Genomic DNA, 26,112 nt, shown 5'->3' with positions numbered 1-26,112 from the left:
CCATGTATTTCTTCCACTCTTTTCTCTGACATTAAGAATGGCTTCCTCTGAATCTCAATGACCCCAAGAGGTCCTAGAGCATATCAATTGCACTCAAACGGCTGCCTACAAAGAGAAAGCAGCCCGGCTTTCTCGGGATTGTCCCGCGGCAGCTGATTTCTCATTCAATAATAAATCCAATTTAGCAGTTACACAGGCTTTAGAGTGCCCCCTCCACATACATACAAAAAGAGGCCCTAGCTGTACTGCTCCCCTTTCTTCAAGTCTGACAGTTCAGGCAAAGCACTGATACAACCTTAAACGTCACCGTGCGCGCAATCTGGTGGATAAGTTGTGCTTTAACTTTCCCTTAGATATTTCTCCAGTCTCGGCTTTTTGTGCATCAGAAACTATGAAACCACACACTAATTTGTGTTACAAAGCCCGTGAAATACCTTTGCATACCCATCACTAAGTTGAAAAAAATGCGTTTGTGTTTACAGTCTCCACTTCAAATCATATTTATCACGTGGCACGCTGCATTTCTGAAAGGAGAGGCTTCTTTAAAAGGCATGCTGTAAAAATACTGCCAGAATTTTGCCGATTCCTGTGCCATCTTCCTTACTGAACAGCACTCCATTAGAAAGAATTTTTGTAAATCAATTTGCCCTATCGGAAAACTTTTTTCCCCCATCATCAAAATGTTGGCTCTAGTGTTATTCTTTCTAGAAAATCACCACCACTTTAGAAAAATAGTGGTATATTTTAGGAAAGCCCATCAGGACTTGTATAAGCCTTATTATTCTTAGTTTATCTGCCACTAAAGCTCAGATTTGTATTTCCTTATAACGTTATTCTCCCACATAGCAATTGAATTACCAACAAGTCTAGATGACCTATACACATCACTCAAATTAAAACTGAGGTAGCCAGGAGGACATTCAAAAGGTGTTTCAGCGACGCAGAAGGCCAATGAAAGGAATGTAGAAGTAATTCTGATCAGGTAATTGTACTTCATATCACATACAAGAAGTCATTTTAAAACCTTCATGGAAATAAAATGTTTTAACCTTTCGTAAAATTGTGAGCAGTGAATGTCAGGCACAATCCCTCTTCTAAATGTTTAAACCACAGGCCAATTGGATGGTAAAATATCAAAACAGACAGGTGGTGTTGTGACTATGCACTGCTCGTCCACTTGTAGGCTAATGCCTGCATCAGATGCTTGTGTGAGCTGGGAATCTCAATTCCTGCCAGAAGGGCAGGGATCTGAGCTGACCGGAGATGTGACAGCAACGCTTGATTATCAGCAACAAATGGCATCTCATTCTTCGAGTCAGCCATTTCCCAAGGGTAGAGGTGGAGCCGATGGCGATGGATCGTGGCTTTAATTCTCCCTCTGTATCCCAACATGGTCCTCTTCCACTAACAGACTGTGACCAGAGGTGTCAGGATAATCTTAGAAAATAGACTGCAGAAATACAGAGGGAGTGAGGCCCAAAGTTCCTCTGATCATTATTTCAGAAAAACCCATGGGACACAGTGCACAAATAGTCACCAACAAGTACTGTATGCTTTGTCTAAGCAAAATAGAATTTAAATCATTAATACAAAGAATAAGGTTTATCACTTATTTAGTTATTTTATCACATATGTTATTACATGTTATTGTGTTCCTGTCTATTAATAGTCTTATCTTCTGTTCTATTTATATACTGCACCTGAGTGACTAATGAGAAACACTTTTCACTATACTATGCACCTGTGTAAGTATAATGACGAATAAAGTTGAATTTCCCACATAATACTGCTATTGGGGTGTTTGTAGTTGACACCCTATAAAAAGATATAGATAATCCCCTTTATTCAGATGGTATTCAACCAGCATACCAAATATATAAAATGTTTCTTCTAAAATAAAAAAGGGGTCTAAAGAACTGTCAAATCACCATACAATGTCTAAAAATGTAGTTATTACAATATAAGGCTACTGTTAACTGAAACTATCATCTCACCTAGCTCTGACTGTAAATATGCTTTGCACTCAATATCAAAAGAACAACACACATTTATTATAGATAAGTTTTATAACATGTAATTTCATAATTTTTATTATAAATATTAAATATTTAGATCATTTAAAGTAATTGCATAAAAAGGTAAAATAGCCTTGTTCACAGCTTTTGATTAGTAGCGATATAGCAAGGAGATGACCTTCTTTTAAAATCGGGAGTCCCTTTCTTGTAGCAGCACTTTTGTTAAACCCAGAATAACCACAGTCACATCTGGTATCGTGGTCCACAGTGAAGTAAATGAATTGCAGCGAGCTCTGGCTGGCATGTTCCCACACTGTGGAATATTCACACACGCAAGGTTCACTTCATGTGGCTTCTCTGCTTTCTTCTCCTTTTTTTATTTAATAGAGGAGTTAGTCATTTCAAAGCAGCAGCAAAAAAATGCCTTCCCATCCCAAAGATAATCTATCATTAATTCAACTTTATATCAATTTCATCGCTTCTCCTTGTCACAGCAACAACAAACAATCACAACAGGAATTTAACCCAATGTGTGACTTTAATTAAATGCAAATGCCATTCCCCTCCAATTACATATCTCACGTTGTGTTACATCTCATTAGCTGCTTTTTATTTTCAGAGGTCCACTTTCCATATTAAAAGAAAAATCTCTGGGGCTAAAAAGTAGTTTAAACCCCAATAAAATATATCACCTTTAATTAAAATGTATTATACCAACACAGAATGTCCCTTCTAAAATAAAAGGGATCTAAGGCCTATGCCAATCACTCTATAATATCTCAATAATTATCCCTTTAAGATTCAGACATTAAAAAGAACTAAAACATTTTCATAAAGCATTATTCATTCATTATTCATTTAATAAACCATCCACTCTAGTGCCTTTCCTTTCACTAAAATTTGATGAGAACTTTAAAATCATTAAGAGCTTGGTTGGATGACTGTCCTGGTAGCTTGCATGCTTTTCAGCTGTCCAGTTGGTATCTTTATACAACCCCTTTGTTTTTGTCTGATTATGCCATATTTACATAGCAACAGCAGGCCTAATCCTTTCCGTTCCTTTTCCTCTCCCAGAATCCATCAGCTTAGGCCCCTGGTAGAGAGTCTAGTTTAAACACAAATCCTCCAAAGGAACGGACAATAGCCTGGCTGTCCTGTCATGCGTGATGGATGACTCAAGGGTCTCAAGCTCAGATTTGCATTACAATAGACAAAATCAACAATATGGAGCTTTTCACTAGGAGGTCTACAGTCCTGCCTTTGCCCAGGGGAAGCAGGAAACCTTTTACTTACAGGAACAACACTGGGCTTGGAACACAGGCGCCGCAGGCTTCTACACCCGAAGCTATGCCTTAAAGTTCAACGAGTAACAGAGACAAGACCAGAAACTCTACTGGCAAGCCTAAAGCTGACTTATGCAAAGCTGCAAAAGTTGTTGCTTCTAAATAAAACAACCACAGAGCACTTGAAGCTTTGTTTTTTGTAAAAACAGACCCAAAAACTTTGCAATGTTTGTGAGTCTTTTGTTTTTGAATTTCTGGTCGTTTCATTTAAAGGGAAAAAAATCAAATCAGTGATAGGTCTATGTACTAAAAAGATTTATAGTACAAAAGGAACACTACATTCACAACCATGAACAGCAAATATTTACAGAACAGTACTTTCCTACAGCACACAGCAGAATCTGCCCTATTATTGTAACAAAAAGGTCAGGCTCTTTAACCACTGAGAAAATCTCACTGCAGCAAGGGAGGGTATTTAATTTGATAATATCTCTACCGATTCTAGATGCTTCTGTAATTAGGTGTGGCAGCCCCAAGGTGGCAATTAAGGTCAAAAAGAGGTGGCTGAAACTCCTGCAAAAAATATCCATTTAAAAAGACAGAGGACAAAGTCTGGTGTTCACACAACTAACTCCAGCCAACCAGCTGCCTATTGTAGGTGATTTAAATCCCCGAATTGAGGCCCCACAGATTTAAAAAGGACAAGACTGAAAAGACTTCAAGGCCAAAGTCAGACTGTCTGCAGCATTTCCTTGTGCTTGACGATTGGTCGGTCTCAGGCCATTCTTAAATGTCATACCGGTAATAGTACACACCCCGTGGCTTTTACATGGTGACAGTTCAAGCTCAAACTCTTCCACAAACACAAGCTGTTGCTTTTCTTCTTGACTGTGATCTGCACACTTTCACTTCGATTCAGCTTGCCCTCATTAACTCCCCTCCAGTGCATTCAGAAGGGTGCAGTGTGCTGCAGCCTGCAGTGTGACACAGCAGACTGTATGCAACTCATTCTCTCTGTAACCACTTCACATATTTAAAATGTTAGGCTTTAAAAAAAGTGAAATAAGATTTATCCATTTAAAGTATTTAATGAAAGCAATCCTCAAAATGCATTTTGAGAACCCCGTTCCACTGATTTTTAACTGTTGTGATACATGATTTATTTTTTTAAAGTATATTATGCAATACCATCTGTTGTTATTACCTTTATTGGAAACCAGACCCTAATAATTAAAAACTAACAGACCTTAGCTTCCTACTAACTCCGTTTTAAATCCTGTATCAACTCTGACATGACAAACTAAGCCTGGTAGTGCTTGCTAGAAGAGTGCAGCTTAAGACCAGTCTGTAATGAACATCAGTATGTGTAACAAAGCCACAAACCACACTAAACTGGCTCTACATTGGCAAAAGACAGTCATTTAAGTTCTTGAAATTAAAAAGGGTGTGTATATAGAGCAGGAAACTAGAAAAGAGCACGCCACCAGAATGATTCCCTATCGCTCTTGAATGGTTAAGCCAGTGACATTTTCTGCCAAAAAAGTCATTAACAGCAAATCAAGACAGTTTTAAGACAATGAGTTTAATGTGCCTAATTAGCCATGCTTCCTGCAAACATGGCTGTTCCCAATATACAGTGACAAGATGGCCTGAATGTCTGAACAAAGAAACAGTCTAAATCAACGTTAAAAATAAAGCCCCAGGGACCCCTTCCCCATCTCTCATAGGTCCACTCAAAAGTAAAAAAGATGTTTCAACAGATTTATTTCTCCGTAATTTATCTTTTAATATCCAAATGTCTGCAAATGTTTAAACTTCTCAAGTCAAGAGAGTACATTAGAACAGTGAATGGCCTAAGGTGCTACAGCAAACTTAATTTAAGTAAATTTATAGATATTACACAATCATGTCCAGTAGTCAGACAACCCTCGGTGTACATGGTTTCTAAACATATAATACAGAACAGAAATTAAAGGAAGCATAATTAAAAGATACTTTAATTGGAATTAATGTGATTTAACATTTTGTGGGATTTCCATCTGCTCCATTTCTAAAAGGCCCTGGGATTATACCATTCGTAAGTCATGGTATAAATGACCTTTTTGCAAACGTGCTGAATAATCATTAATTAAAATTACAGAGAAATATACAAATACCAAATATTAAGAAATTAGCTGAAAGAGAAGAATCAGATACGATTTCCGTTCTAGGTGAAAACTCTGAAACATGCTCAAAAGTATAGATGTGCAGCCCTAAATATTTTAAAGAAAGACCAAAGCTGTTTTCACTCAATGGGTTCCCATCAACAAGCAAAGCCAGCATTTACAACTTATATCCATAACAGAGAAACAACAAACAAAAACATCTACTCTCATTGACTGCAAGAAGCATCTGGAAATGCTTTGTAATTGAACAGTTAAACTACATGAAGTTTGCAAAAGTAAGAAATAAACCTTGGTTAGTCACAGACCAAAAGCAAATAAAACTGGTATGGCTAAAAATATTAAATTTCGACCACTAAGAAAAAGGCAAAAGTGATTTAATCAAACTGAAAACAATTGATTTCAACAGGATTTAAATTAATATGAGACACATGCTTAAACTGGCTGTTAGACCACAATGCTCCACCTGTAAGTGGCACAGTTTAAGAGTTATCTTGGTGACTGCACTGTAGTAAATGGGAGATTTGGCAGCGGAAGCACTAAGGTACTTAACTCGGCCATATTTTTGAAGCCAATACCGTGGCTTCTTTTAAGAAACAGTTGATTGAGATCCACAGATCAATTAGCCATTAGTTAGCAGAACAAAATGGCTTCCTTTCTTTTGTAACCTATCTTGTGTTTATAAGGTCTGGAGATACAGTATTACTTTCTGTAAACTTAGCCATTTTTTTTAGAAAGGTCAATGTAAAAACACACATGTACAACTGCTTGGAAAACATTACCCTCCAACCCATACTGATTTGATACAAAATAATGTTCTAATATTATGTCACATTTCTTTATCATCTATAGTATTTTTATTACAAAAGCTTAGCTTGTACAGAATAATTGCCAATGTATACGTAACCCTTACAATCATGATCTGATATTCTATAAACCTACAATAAGTAGATATATGGAATGCTGTTAAGAATTTTTTAGCTATAAGATGCCACCACTTTAACGAATACCCAAGGACCTGCCAATTCCTACACATTGCAGTGCTGACACCTGAACATGAAAGCTCCACTATGTCTTTACTGTACTTTATAATTCAATATATTATAGACTTCAATTAACTTCCATAAGCAACACTTGTAGCTACTATTATCAGTATAAGCAAATTTTAAAGTATTTCATCTTTGGATGTGACAAAATTGCAAACAATTCATCAGAACTTCTGAAGTTAAGAGAAGTTAAAATGATACAACTTATACAAAGGGATAAAATGATTAACCCAAATGATTTGCTTCATGCGGAGATCCTAGATGTTGAGTAGGAAAAGGGTTTTTGTTTTCCAATTTCCTCATGCAAAATTGAGAAAAAAAAAACTCAACATGGAAACCCAAGAGGCTGTGTACTTGAGAAGAGACTTAAAAACATCTGCTTTATATGATGATTCTATAAGGATAAGGCCATTAGACCTGTAAAGCATGCTGGCATTGCACTTAAAACCAAAGAAGCGCAGAGTTTCACCCTTTTTTCTTTACTACTTAAAAAAATCATACTGTTACTTAGGGCTTGATTGAAGGCATTGTCAATTTGCAGTTCAAGCTGTTTATCTCAGCACTGCCTAAACTTGATGAGAGGCCAGTACAGCCTCCCTTCTCCTAGTCGAATCCTTTGTGACCACTGGGGACCAATTAATATTGTTCACCAATGCCTGACTCACTCTATCAATTAGGTACAACTAACTACATCATCACGTGTATTACTGGTGAACCAAGCCCATTGGCCGCAATGCGTCTTGCAGGAGAGGGATCAAATGAATTGACAGTGACTCAGACAACTGTTAGAATAATTTCAGAGGATGGAAAGACAAATGCAGTAGTTATTACAAGTCCCCTGAGGAATTACAAGCAAGCAATTGTAATGTGCTAAGACTGTGCTGGCAGGCGCCTGGGCTTCTAGTCAGACACAGGGTTAAATCAATATTTTCAATTTCTCAGGATCAATCTACTATTTGAACAAGAAGAAAACTTGTTAGCAGTGGCCAAAATGTGTAAATGAAAAGTCAAACTTCATGGTTTGTTTTTTTTCTCCTTCTTGACAAGGAAATAATACTACCATTTTCTCATGTAACTGCCCCGAAGGACTCCCCCCTCCCAAACCTTAACCTTTCAACAAAAATACATCATGCACAGTACTATGCTTCTATCACAGTATTTGAGAGGGTTCATCTTATTCTTAGGTTTTTATAGAGTGCAGATTCACACACCCACCATTCCCAGCTACACTGAAGATCACAGTACAAATTTAAACAGAGCAAAAATAACCCACATGGAGGATGACTGGATGCGATCGTACAGGACAGGAGATACACATGATAACGATCCTGCAGATGAGAGGAAAAGCTCAGCCTCCAAAATGAAACAAAGGTAGAAAATGATTTAACTGCATTCGATTTCATGTTCACTTTTACCAGAAGCAGAAGATTAAGACAGCCCCACTGAATATTTTAAACCACGGACGAGCCAGTGAAATAGTAAAAGAGGAAAGAACAGTTTAATTTAAAATTTTAACTTTGCAATGTTACACTTCATTCAGCTGTTTGCAGAATTATTGCAAATATGCCTTCAGACCACTGTTGGAGCAAACATTTGCCACTTCATATCCATTCATGACTAAACATTTTTGGCATACTAGTGGATGAAATTAGTATTATTCAATTACATGCTATTATGTTAGAATAAATCATTAACTTTAAAATTCTAAGTTGAAAAATCACCTTGTTATATTAAACAATTAGCATTGGAGAACGTCCAGCACAAAATCAACATCTCACCATTATTACGTCACAATCTCAAAATAGTATACAATCTGCCTTGCAAACAAAATGAATTGCACAGTTTGAATAACGGCAAACTGCATTCTAATTAGAAAGGAATGCAGCTTCAGCTTACTATACTGGTATAGTATAACCTACTTGTATAATCCTAACCTTTTCCAAGCTTAGGGTTTATTTAATAAGTTCTTACCCAGTATTCATTTTTGCTGTACTATTCACAAATTGTATTAAGATGAGAAGATTACATTTTTAATCAATTGCCCTTTATGTATCTTAATAAATATTTGTTCTTCTATGTTAACTAATGCTTATCAGTGTGTGACAATTAATTGATGCTGCAACTTTAAGACATTAGTCTGAATAAACTCAACTACTGGAAGGACCAATCAAGTTCATGCAATCTGAAACCAACCCACGCACAGCCTGGGAGAAATCTACTGCTTGTTTCACTCCTAGACACACCCTAATAACATGCCTAGAGATCAGAAGACTTCTTCAGAACCATACACTCCCTGAACAAGCTTGATTTTCAGTTTTGTTTCACCAAGATAATCAAGATAACCTGATCATATGCCAAAAAACACTAATTTTAAAATTTACAAACTCCACAGCCGAAAGACAAAAACTTAATATTTCCAAATGCTCCTTAATATGAAAAAAAAACAACCATAAAAATCAACACTAAATGGAGATTAAGCACAGAACTCGGACTCCTGGAATCATCATGGGGTGGTCCCACTGTAATCCGGCAATAAGCTTCTTTCCTGAAATATAAAAAGCTTTCTGCAAATGAAAGTTTGTGTCATATCTAATTTACAAGAACTGCATCGTAGGTTGCTACGTTTACCATTTTACAGAAGCTCCAAAAGGCGTTCTTGGATGTTCTAATGTATGAAGATTTTGCTAAAAACAACACCAGTATCAGCTGGTTTCCCTTCAGGGCAGGGCTCTTTTGCAAATTACCTTAATCATTTAAATGCATAAAACTCCCCCTTCCTTGCTTTTCCACTGACAAAAGCTGAAACTTTCCTGGAATTCCCAGATGTTATGTATTTGTAAAAGTACAAGCAAGCAACATGAAAAACATTGAGATTTTTTGTCTTCTGCATTAATTGCACGGATAGCTAGACAAGTACATTAATTTGAGCAATTTTTATCATATTTTGCACTGGCTGACTTTAATATTACTTGAAATTTTTAATTCCATGCGATCAGGGAAGCATGTGGGCACAAAACTAAAGGGGCTGGTGAGCTCACAGTTGGGAAGGTGGGAACGTCAGGCAAGTATCAACACGTCAGCTAAGGCCGCTTTAGGGTCACTGTCAAACAGAATGACTCCAGGTACAGATACAGGTGTAGATGCATTGCTACTTATCTGCCCTGCTGTCCTTATGTTAGATATTCAAAACAGTACAGCATTGCAAACACAAGATGCACCCTGCAGACATTTAAGGATTGGCATAATTTCCCACACAGTCCTTTCCCTGGCCGGAAATAAGTGAAATTATAAAACGAATATGGAACAATTACTCACACCTGTAATTCTAAATTCTTAGTTTACTTAAACACCATAGAAACACACAGTTTCTACCATCAATTATGTAGCAGGAACAAAAAAACATTAAAACTTGTACCAGGATAAATGTATTCTGAAATACATTTGACTATGACAATGAAAATTTAAAAAGTGATGCCTCCTAACTAATATGCACATTCTGATTATGCTCTCAGCTTGTTTCATAGACTTAAGTTCATCTTTAGTGTAAAGGTCGGTTTTTACAATGCACACGAGTAAAGACTTTGTTGAAACAGAATTTGCTGTATTGTTCTTAAAACAATCGACATTTGCCTGCTCTGTCAAAGTTGAGCATTGTTTAAACTAACACCATGAAACTGAAAACAAATCTCAGGATTTTAAAGTGAAATCAGGTTCTTTTGAACAAAATATATTCTCTGGGTCTCTTTCATTACAAAAAAAAACTGGTCTCCAGAAAGCAGATAGACTTCACACAAATAGAAGCTTTGTTTGGGAGCTGTTAAATACAGTGAGTGGGTCAGACATATCTACATTTTAAAGCCACAAAGACAAGACGGTATTGTCTGGGAGAGAGGGGAAAAAAAATCTGACATTACACGGAATATGATAATACTGTTCTATTCTTTCAACTCTGGAAAATATACGACTTTAAAATGCATAATATAACAAAGAAAAAATGTATGCCTTGTTTGCAGCAAAATCATGATACTATTACAATTCCTCAAATTTAGCTTTAATCTGGATCTTCACTAAATGAACCCTGTTGATCCTATATCCACAATGAAACAAGCTCAATTCTAATCATATGATGCAGCTGACTGTTGACTAGGTGCCTTATACAGTTAATACTGATGGAAGAGAGGGCAGTGGAAATAAATGTAATACTTGGAAAGCATTTCCTAAAAACTCAGAAACCCTCCTTTCCCCTTGTTTCACACCACCCTCTGACAAAATTAAGAAGATTAATTTCATTCACAGGTGTATGTCTATGGCTGTCAATGGAACTAGAGTAGTTCTACAAGTTCCTGGCTGTGCTGAAATGGTAAGTATACCTGCCCAGGCTGAAAGCCTTCTCAGCTTCTAAAAGGGCTTTCTCTTTTTTGACCATTTTATACACTGGTAATCTAGAGGATACCTGGGGTGCAAATTCAGCTTTGCCACAAAAAAAGGAAAGAAAAAGGCTTTAAAATGTGTCTTTCATACCTACAGTAAATAAACTTGATATGCACATATGTAATGGAGATATACTAGGTAGAAAATAAATATTTTATCACTGCAGAGCCAATGGCTTATTTCCTTAACCAAGACTCAGTGGCTGTATGGTAAACAGATCAAGCTAAAGGACCTTCAGGCAGCGCCTACAGAACAATGCCTTTCCAGCTTTACACAGCCAGCTAAACCAATTTACATCCAATGGGAGCCTACCATTCAGAACATTTATTTTGTACATAACAGAAAAATCTTATGAATCGAGGGGATATAGTGAAAGTCAGAAGTCAGAAACATCATTGTTTTGAAAATAGCCTCTAAGTAAAACAAGCAAGCAAACAAATGTAGTCACATTCACCAGAAATGTGAATGGGCCTGGCTAGGAGTAAGTAGTTCAGATAGATCTTCTGCAATGAACAAAAACCAGATGATGACAGCCTTCACATTTATATAGATGCATTTGTAAGGTTATATATAAATTTGTAAAAGGCTAATAACACAATTACTGCAGTTGTCCAATACATGCTATTTTCACACAGCTCCCAGAAATGGCATAATAACAAGAGAAAAAAGACTGACATTAAATCATTAGCATGTGACCCCAAAAACAAAAACAAAGCTTCCTGCACTTGCACAGACCCACGCATTTCTATTGACAGTTTGTCTCTGATGACACATTTGAATGGAATACAATCACTATAAGTGTAACACCAGCCATTTGCACTTTCCAGGTTACGGTTAAGTGAGATGCATCTTTATAACATTCTCCTTAAGATTCTAATGTTTTCTTTTACCCACACTCACAATTAAGGCTGCATCCAGTCTGTGTAAGCAGAGAAATAGATCTGCAGATGCCAACAGCATCAATTTATTACCTGCCAGATGGCCAAATAGCTACAGATTTATTAAGTTATTTTTTCCATGAAAGAAAATATGGCCTACGAAAATCATACTGTACCTCTAAAACAGAGAAATGCTTCTATTATAAAATTCCATTTATATAAACACTTCATTCAGTGAAAGATTAAAGCAACACTACTATATGTTACTTTCCAAACACAAATTCAAGGAGGAGGGGTTTCCATTTGGAAGGAGGCAAAAACAGGCCAAAAAGGTTGTCACCTTCAAGTTTATAGTTTGTCAACGGTGGGTTTTCTACTTGCATTTTAAAGTCTATACTATATTGGGATTATGAGCTACAAAAATAACATTTCTTATTTTGAACTGGCAATTTGTTACTCGCCTACCACAACAATCAGGAATTGCTAACTGACTGTTACTTCTATAACCTTCATGTCTGTGTTGGACAAGAGACTGTTGTCAAAACCATCTGCCATTCCTCACACTGAGCCCACAGCGGAGTCGGCATCAACCAGAGGACTGATCCAGCCCTTCCTGACACACTGCTAGCTCACAAGTGCAGGTAAATCGCAGTGGTTGCTAATACCACAGCAAGCCGATGATAATCCCAGCCGACACAAATCCACACAGACCTGACAGCACCGGGGAATGGCGGCCAATACTGGCTAGTCCTAGTTTACCAGCAATATCTGGATTTGGATGAGCTCAGTATTCTACAAATTCACTTTTTAGACCCTGAGGGGGTTGTAAAGAATGAAAAGCAGGAGCAAAAAACAGCAATACTTCCAGAATCCAGAAGAATATGAAGAGAATCCTAAAATAATTACCAATAGGTGTTTTTTCCCCCCAATAATGACTATACAGTCAAAACTTAGTTACATTTCTGTCAATAAAGTGAAAATGCACAATCATATTCTGACACAACAATACTAACCATGTAATACAGGAATTATACCCCAGTTCTAGGATTCTTTGCAAATCCAAATCGTACTCGTGCTAATTCAGAAGACTTCAGGTCTGAACAGACCTGTAAATTCCTATTTATTCACACAGTGGGGTGTATTCAAGTGGTTTCTTCATGTGTATTCGCCACTGACAAAGCAAGTCCCAAAGGAATGGATTCACAAACAGTGAAGGCGAGGCTCCGCCATTATGCCTAACTGATCCTTGGCATCTCCGCAAACAAAGTACCACTTAGTGCCAACACTGACACGAGCTGTGAGGTGCAGACCTGTCTTGTAATAGAGTGGCAGTGCTCACAACTTATCTGCAATGGGAATAGTTTAATGTCAAAATGGTCTTCAGGCTGCACTGGCACGAATACGTTAAAAGGCTAAACTGCAGGACATCAAATGTTTTAAACACTCTCAATGTACAGTCTGGGGGAAAAATCGTTTTCAAGGTGCATTCCAATCAAATAGAAACATTACTGGAATACAATGCAACTGTCGCAGTGGATGCTGCTATAAAATGATAACTCATAGAGTTTGTTCGTTTCTTTACCAAAGAGGAGTTGTTTTCCCCAAAAAAGACCAAAAGTAGCAATGTTTATAGGAACAGTACATGATGGTCTTATTGAAAAATAGGTTCCTGGCTGTAATAAACAAAAATTAGGGATGACTTAATAAAAGACATTAATGTGATCCTGGAACATTTATTACGCTTGGACAGCCAGTGAGGCCAGTGAGACCATCGAAGAGTTTTACTTTATGAAACTGTTTTACAGCAACCTTATGCAGTCTTTAAGCCATTCAGAAAATGTTAAGGGTTAAATATATAAAATGATTTCCTTTAATATGCTACCAAAGACAGAATTGTATCACCACATAGATACATAGATCGGATTTCTAGTTTTAGTGAGGAAAGTCTAAAGCTTAGGTAACAGCCTCAATGTATTGGTCACTGGTTTTTAGAAAAACGTATCGTAGAAGAATTCGGAGAGGGAGTTATTTCACAAAATCACACTGATAAAACTGTCAACAAGTTACTTTGGGCCTTAATTTGTAGTATTTTACAGAAAAAATGCTATGCGTTTTTTAAATACCACATCTAAAATATAAACTCATATATGGTAAAGAATATTACTATGGCCAGACACAGACAGGAAATACAAACAGGCCTTTAAAAGCCATTCAACAGATGCTTACTTCACACATCGTAAATATTGCAGACTATTTTGTGCCGTCTGACTGTTACTCAAAACGGGCTGCGGTACTGATAGGTGGTTTGAGAGAACAATTTAATGTATTTTCTATTTATATACAAGCATCATAAACGTTCTACTCTGAGAGCCCAAGGGAATTTGTTTCCCTCATAAGCAGCAGATTGCCAGTATTTTAATATTTTCTATGGATTACAAAATAGCAAGATGTTTCACATGGTCCACATCTGTAAATAATTTTTAAATTGTATCTAGTAGAGGTTATAATGGAGCAGCATCTCATTAATAAAAAAATTAATTGCAACAGCTGGATTGCAATGAAAACAACAAAGCTTAGGCCGGAGATACTCAGCGCATCTCACTGTCCAAATATTTTAGCCATGAAAATAGATCCTGAATCAACAAATTTGATTTGTATTTGGCATTCGAGAATCCTGGGCTGGACTTTACCACTATGGGCAAATCGCCCATCTAATTCATTTACTATGGAGTGGGCAAGTTGCCCACAGTGAAAAGTAAGGACCTCTGTGTCATTATATCACACTTTAGTCAAAGCAAACCTGAGAGTAGTGCCACATATAACCTTATAAATTTACCCCAGAGACAGACTATACCATGATGCAATTTTAATTAATACTGCTATTTGATTGGTAATGGAGCCTTTTAGAAGCACGTAAATTTGTGGAAGAGGACAGAAGATATTTCTTGGGTGAGGTGTTAAGCAAAACTCATTTTGAAACTGCTCTTTATCATGGAGGTGCTCCGACTTTCAGAAGTGTGCTAATGCTCCTTGCATTTGCTTCTTAAAATCAGTAGGACAGCAGTGTTTACAATGCAACTGTCATGGTTTTTTTGCTGTCTTCACAATTAACCTCTAAAGCTAGGCATGGAGCCAGCTCAAATGAGACTCAAAGCAGCAAAAAGCCCTTCAGGTAAACAGTATGATAAGCTTAGCTGCAAAAATTAGACATTGTTTTGAACTAAGAGGCAGTTGCTATAGAGACAGTTGCTAATTAACTGCATTCAGCCAAGAGAACAAAGGGCTTAAGGGCACTCAGGACGTTGTTTCTCATAGTGAGCAATGCATAACATCTTATGCAATCTGCGAGTCTCTCATAGCTAAAATACCTGAGCCTGTGCTTTGCTTGCAGATGCCATAAGAACAATGCGATCAACTAATCAAAATATTGAGTTGTGAGTGAACAAAAATAAACTCATTAAAGCCTGTTGTAATTTTGGGTTGCATGGTTTAAAATAAGTCTTAAAATGATACATAATGAAGTACCGCATCAACCCTGAGCACCACTTCAAATGTCTCTCATCGGCTCTGCAAGCAGATACGTTGCATCTTAAGCAAGGAATTACCAAAGTAGATGAATAAGTTCCATTTAATTATGGAAATTAACATACTGTACCATTAAAGTCAAATGCATATCCTAAATGGTAAATGTTTGCAGAATGCAACTCAAGAGGTGTCTACCACACCAAGATGTAGAATAACTGATTTGAACCAACGAGTACACCATTTAGAAAATGATTTCTTTGGCACACTGCTGTAACAATAGACACACCAATTATTTGAACACGGAAAAGCATATTACAGTAATAATCTGAATTAACAAAATGATCCATGCCTTGTTGATGCAGGATAAGATTTAAAAATCTGTGCAATGTCAGGTACAAAAACCCAAATTTTACTGGCACATTTATCCTTACAAAATAAACACCTAACTGTCCAATCTCATCTCTCTATCAGATCTAAATCTCACAGTTTGGATAGTGTTTGCGTGTGATTCAGCCTTTACATAAATGCAAATCTGTATGATTCTTATACATTAAAACTTTGTATTTGGCTTGCTTTAAGCTGTGGCCACCACGTTGTCAGGAACTCTGCTTTATTTTCTGAAATGGATCTGAAATTAAAAAAGGAAAGACTTAACTTAATTAATGCAAACTTTAAAAACTCAGTTCTTTTAAAATTACTAGTCTATCCAGACTACATTTTAGTTCAAACCAAAGCATAAAGACTAAGAACACTTTTTGTGGATATCCAGGAACAGAATGCAAACAACTTCCGTGACCGGGCACTAGGACCCAGAGGAAAGGTGACTGGAAAACGGCCCTCCTCTCTCTCTCAGTGAGTGGAATCACAGGCTGCACAGCCCAGCTCTCCAGAATCCCAGGCAACATTTCTGGAGCAGTGCAGGATGGCAGCGATATGCAGACCTTTAACTAGAAAGCAGTCTGATCCTCAAATAATGGCTTTTAAACACTTTACTGTGACCTCTAGAACCTACCCTCTTATGTTAAAAAAAAAACACAGAACAGTCTTGTAGACAAAAAACAAAAGAAAATAAACTGATGTCTCTTACATAAACAACAGGGGCCCTTTTTTTCCCCACAGAAACAATACTGCCAAAGCAAACCCCCTTTTCACAATAACCGATTCAAAAAACTGTTGTCCCTCATCGCAACCTCTGAAAGCAACTGACTTATGAGAAGTTACAGTACTCTACACACTTGCAGAGCTAATGAACTTTCAGTATTTAAGCATATTATGACTTACTATATTCCTCTAAAGTAAAATACATTGTCAAATTTTCATTTTCAGTTAGAAATACCACTGCATTGTCAGCACTGTGATTGCAATACCAGTTGAATAAACATGCAATCTGATACCTCACATATGGTAACACTGACCTCTAATCATTTCAATTGCATTCAAAATAGGTCTGAAACTTTAATACTGCATAAACTAAATACTGCATATTGTTTGCAAACACTGGTATATACCATCCTTTCTCAAGCTGGGAGTATTTATATGCAAATGCTACACAAATACACTGAAAGACAGAGAGATGTACACAGACTGACAGAGACAAATTAGTAGTGTGGCATCTGAAGTGTTATATTGTAAGTGTATTTGTGTATAACAGGCTTCACACATGTAATTTTTGTTAATACGATCTGCTCTTGTTTTGTTTAAACAAATGCAATATGTCTAGTAATGCAAAATACAATGGCAATCTCCTTCAAAATCCATCACATTTCACAAATTTTGTAAAATCTCAACTGTATTTCCCAAGTCTCGACAATGATATAGAAGGCTTATGACCACATCTGTTAAGCTTGTGATAGTCTCTATAGTGCTCATTCAGTTAACCCAACTCCTAACAATCATATAGTTTGGAAAAACAGACATGTAAAACTAAGGAAGCAGATTACATGTACTCAAGTGTTTTCACATTTTACCCCATGTTTTGCATTGGGAAAACTAAAACAAAATTCTTTACAAAAATATTAAAAAGAATGTGTTTAATGCACTGACGCAAAAAATAAGACAAAAATACCAAAGTTGTATATTGGCTATATTAAAAGGGCTCATAATTATCAGGCAAGCACAGACATGAAGCTGAACTTCAACACTTCAGCCTAGAGGTGGGACTGCAGCCCTTAACGATTAAAAAAAACACATTGTTCACATAACTAACCTACAGGAGGTCTATCTTTTAAATCTGATTTAGGGTCAGTGAAATAGTTGGGGCTCAAATAAGGGGCTCCAGATAATTTTTGTACTTGTGGTCCAGTTGTGCAAGAGTAAAATGGATTTTCCACCTGTAGACTAGTCAGGACTACAATATGACAGTCTTAAATTTCTCTGAGCTCCCCACCAAAAGGACAATGAGTAGATCAATTTTTTCATGCTAAAATTAACCAAAAATACATTACTTAAACTATTTTAAAATCTTAATCAGTAACAAATGATACCCTATCATACTAAATATTTATGGAGTATTTTACATTTTCAAATTGTACTATTTACGGCTTCATAAATACCCTCCCCAAACCCCCCAAAATCACCTTCATGTTGAGTGTAACATGCTCAAAACTAGCTTTTGAAATGTTTCTTAGTATTTTACATATTCCATTAAACCTATTTCTGGAACAACTTTGAATTGTTCCAGTGTTTTAAAATCCTTTGGTTCCGCCAGGAAGTCCAACAGTTCATCAACTTTTTTTTTTTGCTTTTAACCCCAATTATGGAAAGAGCATGTTTTCAATCATAAGACTGTTTGCATCTGATCTGAAGATCTCCAGTAAATTATGGTGCTGCATATTTAAAGCTAATCATTTAAAACTTACAAAGCAAACGTATTTATTTTACTTTAATCCTGTGCAGAGCGAGCATATTTTTTGGCAAACACAATGCACAGGGGGATCTGTGGTCTGAAATCTCTTTGTACCAGCAGCTGAGAAGCTTCATTACAACTCCCTGTTTTCCAGACTTTACATTTCATTTGGCCAAAGGGGTCACATGACAGCTGCAAACTAATGCCCTGAGGGTTCTTTCTGCTTTCATTTGACACTGACAGCCTGTGAGAGACTCCAACACCACAGAAAGAAAATATTCCTTCTTTCCATTACATCACCCAGCCAGGAATGGGGGAGGGGGCACAGCTGGTGGCAGCCGCAGTACCATCTGCTCTTGTCTAATAGTTCATGCTGGTTTACTTATAGACTCCTACTTCTGCAGCTCAAGACATTAATATGTGTGGCTGCCACTGGTGGGTAAAGACAGGACTCTCGTCTTAAGTCATGAATTCTTGATTGACAATTTCAGCCATATTACCAGTATTAACTCCCACTTTGTTTTTTTGGCTGTTTGTTTGGTTTCTATCCCACACTTCAGAACAGAAACTGGGGCAGCGCTAGTTCTGGATCATCCCCTCGAAACTTCCAACAGGGGAGGAAGGCAGATGATAAAGGCAGCGCTGAGCTGATTTTTTTTTCTTGTTCAAATTTGGTTTGAACTGATGAAAGAGCATTTCTCTGTGATTAAACATACGGATTATACCTTCTCCCTGCTATGACAATGGGGAAAACCCGTCCGAGCCGTGGTTCAAGAGTAGTAGTTATGTGTCGGGCCGGGCGGTACCTTTCACTACTCACCGTACATCTTTCCTTCATCGGACAAGATGATTTTCCTCCTACCGCACGGAGGGTAAATAGCTAGCGCTTCCTGGAAGCTCTGCTCAATGTCGGGGCTCCAGACGCCCTCGGCGTCGTTGTCGATGGGCTTGTCGGCAGAGTCGCTCATCCTCTCCATGTCTTCGGCAGGGCTCTCGCTGCCGCTCCAGCTGCTGGGATCAATGGTGATGGCTGGCTTCTCCAAGCCTGCGCCTGGAGCCGACTACAGAGAAACCTAGAAACCCACGGACACAAAACAAACAAAGGATCACCGACCAGCAAAAATCCAGCTGGTCTTCAGAAAGGACTGCTCGTCAAGGCTCTGTTGTCCAACAAAAGAAAGCAAGGTGGTGGTGGTGGTGGTGGTGTGGGGGGTTGACACATTCTAGAGAGCCGGTTTAAGATTTATCCAAATTCTAATGAGTTATGTTTTCATTCCAATAGGAGGATGCAGTACTGAAGGCAAAAAGTAAAAGATTTACCCCATTGTTTAAGGAAATCCCATCACTGATGTTAAATTCATAATTTATAAAAAAGTCTGTAAAGCCATCTGTTGCCCATATTTATACATTTTTTTAAATGAACAAGATCTTATAAAAAAATCCAGACATATCTCACTATAAACCAAGGTTTAACGGTAATGGACACAAACCAGCACAAATAGAAAATGGGAAAACATAACTGAGTACAAAACAGTTATAAATCATTAACCCAGCAGAGAGGATATTTACTACAATGACAATGTAACTTAGCAGCAAAAGCCTTTACCAACATAGCCAAATCCATGCCAGACGCCCGGTGTTGTCAAACAGCCTCTTAATATCTTACTAGAAAACTGCCACAGTGGTTTACTTAATGAAAGCATGTCCAGGTTCCCAAACAATTTTAAATATGTTAAAATGTCCTAGAACTCTACAAAAAAGAAAATTGGAGGACTTTTCAAGGAAGAACATCTCCACAGACTGCACAAAGTGGCGATCAATTTTTTTGTTTAGATATTTGAAATTCCCTAGACATGGAAAGGGACAACCAGGACTTATGTTACTTTATTTAAAATTTTAATTCTGAGGAAGAGTCTAAATTACATCAATGAAGGCATTGTACCCTAAAAAAAGAAGGTATTATACAAGTTTTGCCAAGTTTACAAAATGCAGGTTTTATGCATACGAGAACAGCAATTTCATGGTGGTGTCATAATCAGCGATTTAGCGATCGAATTACAAACGTAAAGGATGCACTTAGAAACCAGAAGCTGAACAGTGCAGCCTAATACCCTGGGCTCCGGTGGAGTTCCCCCACTGTTCAACACGAAATGGGTTCTGTGTTCTTTCATTCCACATCCCATGGAAAGGCATGTTAAAAAAGACATGTTAAAGTCAAACAGGCTAAGAGACAGCAGTGTATAAGAAGTGTTTTTTTTTTTAAGCAATGTGTTCAAACAGGTATCACTGGAGACTTTTTTAGCTTAGTGGATGTGCTGGTTACTGGTTAAGATCTGTTTCATACAGCACACTCCGGAGTGAAGTGGGACTAGGAGCATATGTTTCTTCTAGAATGTCAGCTCATGTGGGGGGGATGGGAGCAAGCTGTTGGAAAAAAGCTTGCACTGAGTGGAGGGAGCTTTTACTGAATTCCGTTTTTGTGTGCTGAATGCTGACACTGCAGATCTGGCTTGCGGACTGATGAGGGAAAAAAAAACCCTTCCATTCCAACCGCTAAATGGCTCAGACTTTTTTTTTTCTAACTGAATAATGAACTACAGCTAATCACTTCCAGCACGACGATGCATATAATGTGGTTGTTTGACTTCATTCTGCGTCTTGAAACACAATGTTTTTTCTTCGGTAACTCAAACCATTTTGAACAGGGGCTTGAGAGCTGGAATGTTTACTTCGAAGGATCTTTGAAAATTGTATCTCCTCAGGCTTAGAAGTGAGCTTTCACATGCAATTGTTAGTCATTCCTTGAGGTTACTGCCTCAGAAAACCCTAACCTCCTATCAGAAGGGTCTTTTATATTCGGAGAGCAGACAGCTTGACTGCAGAGAGGAACACCAGCACTTCAAAGTGCTTTGGTAAGGTTCAGCTATACATGTCCCAGTGGAAAGCATAAACAGCTGACGTTCCCTTCATTTCCACAGGTGGTTTTCCCCATAGATCATACTAGGAAATGGAGACTCATACAGAGAAGCAAATTATGAATTACTAAACCTCATTTTAAAACCAAACTCAGGCTGTACATTCAACCACAGCTCACTGTACCATTACTGGTACAGCCTGAGACTGAAAACATTTTTTCAACAGTAATCATAGTAAAAATATAGCAGACATTTAAGTTTTTTTTTTCCTTTTTAAGGTTACATGTTTTCAAGTATAAAGTGTTTTCCACTTTATAATGTATAACAAATGAACAATCTATTTAGAGTTCCATTTTTTTTTTAAATAAAGCAAGTTCTTCTAACCATTTCTGCATTAAGAGAAAAAAAAATAACTAAAGCTGTGCTGTTGATTTACTTTTTAATTTAGCTCTTTCTCCACAGCAAGAGGACATAAATAGAAAGCATCTGCTTAAAGTTGGTAAAATAAGTAGCAGTAATCACTCTGTTATTTAGAGTGACTTCAAAAAACAGGTGAGCGCAGAAGATCACAAGTCTTCACAACAACCTCTTTCTCACCTCCAGTAAAGGTATTCTAATTATAAAATGAACGTATGGATCAATCAAACCACACTGGAGGGTCTTGGATGCACATCAAGATCTTATTTCCCTCACATATTTTTTCTGCTCATGTTCATATTCAGATGCGTTATCTATCAACCTTACAGTGGACTTTATTTGCATATCTGCCTAGCAGAGCAATTTAACAGAACAAACTATGCAGGTGATGTGTACACACTTTATTACAGGAATGGCATAAACAGACTTCAAAAGTTTGTGGGTAAGGGAGTATGCAATTTTTTTAGGAATACTTGTCAAAGATCAAAAACTTACAAGAAACAAAATGGATTTTTAAGTTGCAGATTTGTACAAATCATTATGCATTTAATAGAAATTGTATTTCTATATTTCATGCATGAAGGAACTTCAACCACTAAGGTGGGTTGTATGCACCTTTTTCCTTTTATTAAAGTTAATAAAGTACAGAAAATGCAGTCATTTGATACCTTGTCAGATTTCAAGGGAAATTAAGTGATCTTGGGTTGCCCCCGCAGTCAAATTAACAAAACAGCCAACCCCATTTCTGATTTCAAGGCATATTGAATACAGTATGACTGCAACTAAGCTATGCTGCTTGGAAGCTGCAATTTATTAACCCATATATATGTGAAAGAACATCAGAAAAATCAATACTCAACAAACTACTTAATCATGGTACATGGCTGAAGTCACTCCAGGGTAATTTACTCCAGAATAAATCACCTTAAATAATTGACTCCTGTCACTATTTTATATGCATCGTTCCTCAGGAGAGCAGTTCTTTAAAACCAGATCTCTGCTGACTAAAAGACTATTATGATGATGATTTCCTAATAAATTATGATTGCTATAAGAAATGAAATTCCATTAACACATCGTACCAGGGTATAAGGACCTTTTCTTTGTGGATTCATTTAACTCTAACCTCCTCCTAAAATCAGCAATTGTTCTTTAATATCTCTTGACAATTTTTTCATGCTGTAAATGGAGCTGAAATTGTTGAATTGAATGAAAAAATAAGTTTGTTGTACGAACAGTCAGTTCAGACCCCACTCCCAGTCTCTTTGTGGAATTACCGTCCCAAATTTAAGAAGTCTGACAACTTCAAATTAAAACTGACTTGAGTTCAGGCAGACAGTTCTCTTCAATCAAGCCAGAACACAACGGTCCTTAAGGGACTTTGTTGGAATTTGAAAAAAATAAAATTAAGGTTTATTGTATTTTTACAACCACAATCTATTCCAAGCCTCACACTCGCATAATATTTTAATTTGTATTATATATATATAGGTGACATTTAATTCTCAAATTGGTAATGCAATTCACTTGAATGCATTCCCTGCAAACTTGGAACCCAAACTGTACCAACAGGATGTCTACAGCAGCCACACTACCTACATATGCTGCTATTACGGCACTTATTACTTCCCATGTTCATGTAGCACTTGCATTACAGTCGTGATATACAATTGCTATACTTGCCTGCAATCAAACTGTGTCCTTTTACACCCCCTCTTAACACATTTTGCAAACACTTAACCTGGATTAGACAAATAATGAGCCTTACATAATTTCTTCACAGAACTGAGTTTAAATTAAGATGGATTTAAAATGTTGGGCACTGTATTAACATTAGCATATAGTGCTTTATTCTTCCACAATTAATAGCTCATTAGCATTTGGATCTCGAGTACCTGAAGAGATCTGACTCTAAAGCATATCCTCAATTACATTTCCTCATCTAAACTGAGAAATTATTACAAGGTTGCACAGGCTAATATGACACATGGTTGAATTATACACCAATGGTCTTTCAATTAATATCAGTAACTTAAGTAACACTTAATTTGCAAAAATTTCCAAAAGGGTCTGACTGCACATCTGTAACATTAAATCAGGAAAAAGTTGAGCCTAAAGACCATTTTGACTCCATCAATCACATACTTCCATGTGTTATACAGTACATGGGCACACACTGAACACTGCTACAGCCATAAGGTGGAGATAAGGTTTAGGATGTTGATATCCTAAAAAACAAAATGCTGTGATTTGTGCAATATGCCTGTAAATGAAGCTGAAGTGGAGCTGTTTGACTAAACCTCAGTGGCAGATGGAAATAAGAGATTAGTCATGCAACAATATATTGTGACAACAGTTATCTTGCACTGTAGCCTCCAGGCGAGGATAACATTCCAAGCAAAGGCAAAATGTAGTTTTCACAGAAATGATGGCATTTTCACAGCAAGCACCATCTCTTCCCCTTGCCAGCTTTCAGGGATTACCATGGTACATATACATGCCTTAAAGCATGGAAATAAAAAGCAGCAAGCTTAATGGTGAAACCACAAGTGCCCAAACACATGCAGAAAGCATCCATTTCTTCCTCACCGACTTCCCCTGGTCAAGAAGTCTGAAGCACATGGAAACCTTTAGAAGAAATGTATAGACTCTTTGCTCAGAACAAGGCATAGCTTCCTTCTATGAAACACTTCCAAAGAAAGCAAGATATAGCAAATGAGAAAATGATTCAGGTTCTACATCTGATTTGCAAAAACATTTTAGGAGTCTATGGGGAATGAGTCACATAGTAAATGCTGTCTGTTTGCCAGAAACCTGCCCTTCTTTATTACAAATATGAAGATAAAAGCTCTTATACTACATTAGCTGGCACACGCCCACACAGGCTGCACAGCTAAATTAATTGTGCCTCAGCTCAGACCTATAAAGAGGTGTAGTAGGAAGTCACTCCATCTTGTTTCATTAACAAATTAAACTATAATAGAACAACCATTCTCTTATGTACACAAACTTGGCAGGTTTGCAGAAAATATTTTGACACTGCTTTTGAAAAGCCATCCAATTACATGCCAGTGTTTTGGAAAACGTCCTGGGAACTTTGTACATCTCAAATTAATTGTGCTTATATGTGTAGGAAATATTCTTCAACCAAAAATGTTGTCATGTCATTTGAATTTCTAAGTGGTTGCAAACCTGCAACAGGGAGGTGGCAAAATGGCTTTAAATGAAATGCACCCAAAATGTAATTTTTATGAAAAAAAGAGTTCACATAAAATAAGGTAATATAGTCTGATCAATTTTTAGTTTATGCCCATTTCATCTCCAGTTCCTTGCTAAGACATTAACATGCACATCCACTGGGGTGTTTATGTAAAGTTTCACTAATTTGGATACAATTAGGCCCGTAACAGTGGATGTACTAAAGGGATAACAAATACACAATCTTTTTCTTCTAATAATTAAGGCTGATTTTCATTAAAAGATTAAAAGTCTGCATTTAAAAGACAGGAGAATAAAACAGAGGTGACTTCAGTTGCCAGTCTTTCCACATGATTTCCTCTGTACAGGATCAGATTCATATTTGAAACACAGCCCTGACTGAAGTCAGAGAAACCGTGTCAGCCAAAATGTCTAATAACCTGCAAGTTTCTGAACTCTCCTAGGACTCGTTGCCAGCACCTCAATCAGAACACAGAACTTTCACTACACTTCATTCCCACCTGAATCCTAATCTTTACAAGTCAAAGTACAATTATTTTATTATAGTAAAGCGAAGCGCACCCTAAAGATGTGTACTTTCGACATTTCCGTTTGTCAAGCTATGTGCTTGGAATGTTAGGAATGCTCAGTTCCTTTCATTTTCTTAATAAATACTGGAGGCTTTTGATGTCCCCCTTCTTAAACATCACTAGGATTCCTTTGGCATTCAACTGTATAGTGATATTCAGTTATGGTGAAGCACTGAATATCTTGTCACTCCATCTCAAGGAAATTCGAAAACAATTTCTACTGTGTTCTGACTGAAGGTGACAAAGCACGCCTTCTTCTGCTCTCGTGTATAGAAAGATGATCATGAATAGCTCACAGTGGGAGTTGATGTTAAGAAATCTGGCTAGGGTGGTCAGCATGAGAACGATGTGGTTGTGAGCAGTTTCGTAAAGGTGTTTCGCTCCTTCTGTTCTTCAAGAATGCACACAATCTCTAAAGTGAGCTTTCCAGCATAAAACAGGAAAAACCGGTCTTGATGATGCGCTACTATCTGTGCCAACAATTGAAGTTGCACTCCCTTCACCTCTTCCTTTGCAGTGTTACGAGATCACTTTATTGGCCATATACAATTTCTTGTATTAGGAATTATCTTTCCGCATACCCCAGCTTGCTCTCCATGAGACGCACAGACAGGGAGAGAAGCTTGGGGTCAGAGCGCAGGGTCAGCCATTTATACGGCACCCCTGGAGCAGTTGGGCTTAAGGGCTTTGCTCAGGGGCCCAACTGAGTAGGATTCCTCTGCCGGCCACGGGATATGAACCGGCAACCTTCCAGCCAGAGGCGCAGATCTTTAGCCACAGAGCCACAGCACTCAGCTGGGGAGATCC

The 26,112-nt window shown here is 37.4% G+C and overlaps 1 protein-coding gene across 7 annotated transcripts in view; it reads right to left on the bottom strand.

The window, feature by feature from the left end:
- Window positions 1-26,112, bottom strand: part of tead1b (TEA domain family member 1b) — a 66,634-nt gene that overhangs the window by 24,088 nt on the left and 16,434 nt on the right. For all 7 annotated transcript variants that reach the window (XM_069181889.1, XM_069181888.1, XM_069181890.1 and 4 more), the window contains exon 3: window positions 19,006-19,258. In XM_069181889.1, the coding sequence (XP_069037990.1) occupies window positions 19,006-19,162 (157 nt within the window). In that variant the 5' untranslated portion in view covers window positions 19,163-19,258. The remainder of the gene's footprint in view (window positions 1-19,005; window positions 19,259-26,112) is intronic.

The sequence above is a fragment of the Lepisosteus oculatus genome, chromosome 21 (genome assembly GCF_040954835.1).
Source record: "Lepisosteus oculatus isolate fLepOcu1 chromosome 21, fLepOcu1.hap2, whole genome shotgun sequence".
In the NCBI taxonomy this organism is placed as follows: domain Eukaryota; kingdom Metazoa; phylum Chordata; class Actinopteri; order Semionotiformes; family Lepisosteidae; genus Lepisosteus; species Lepisosteus oculatus.
This window is presented reverse-complemented; position numbering and strand designations above follow the sequence as displayed.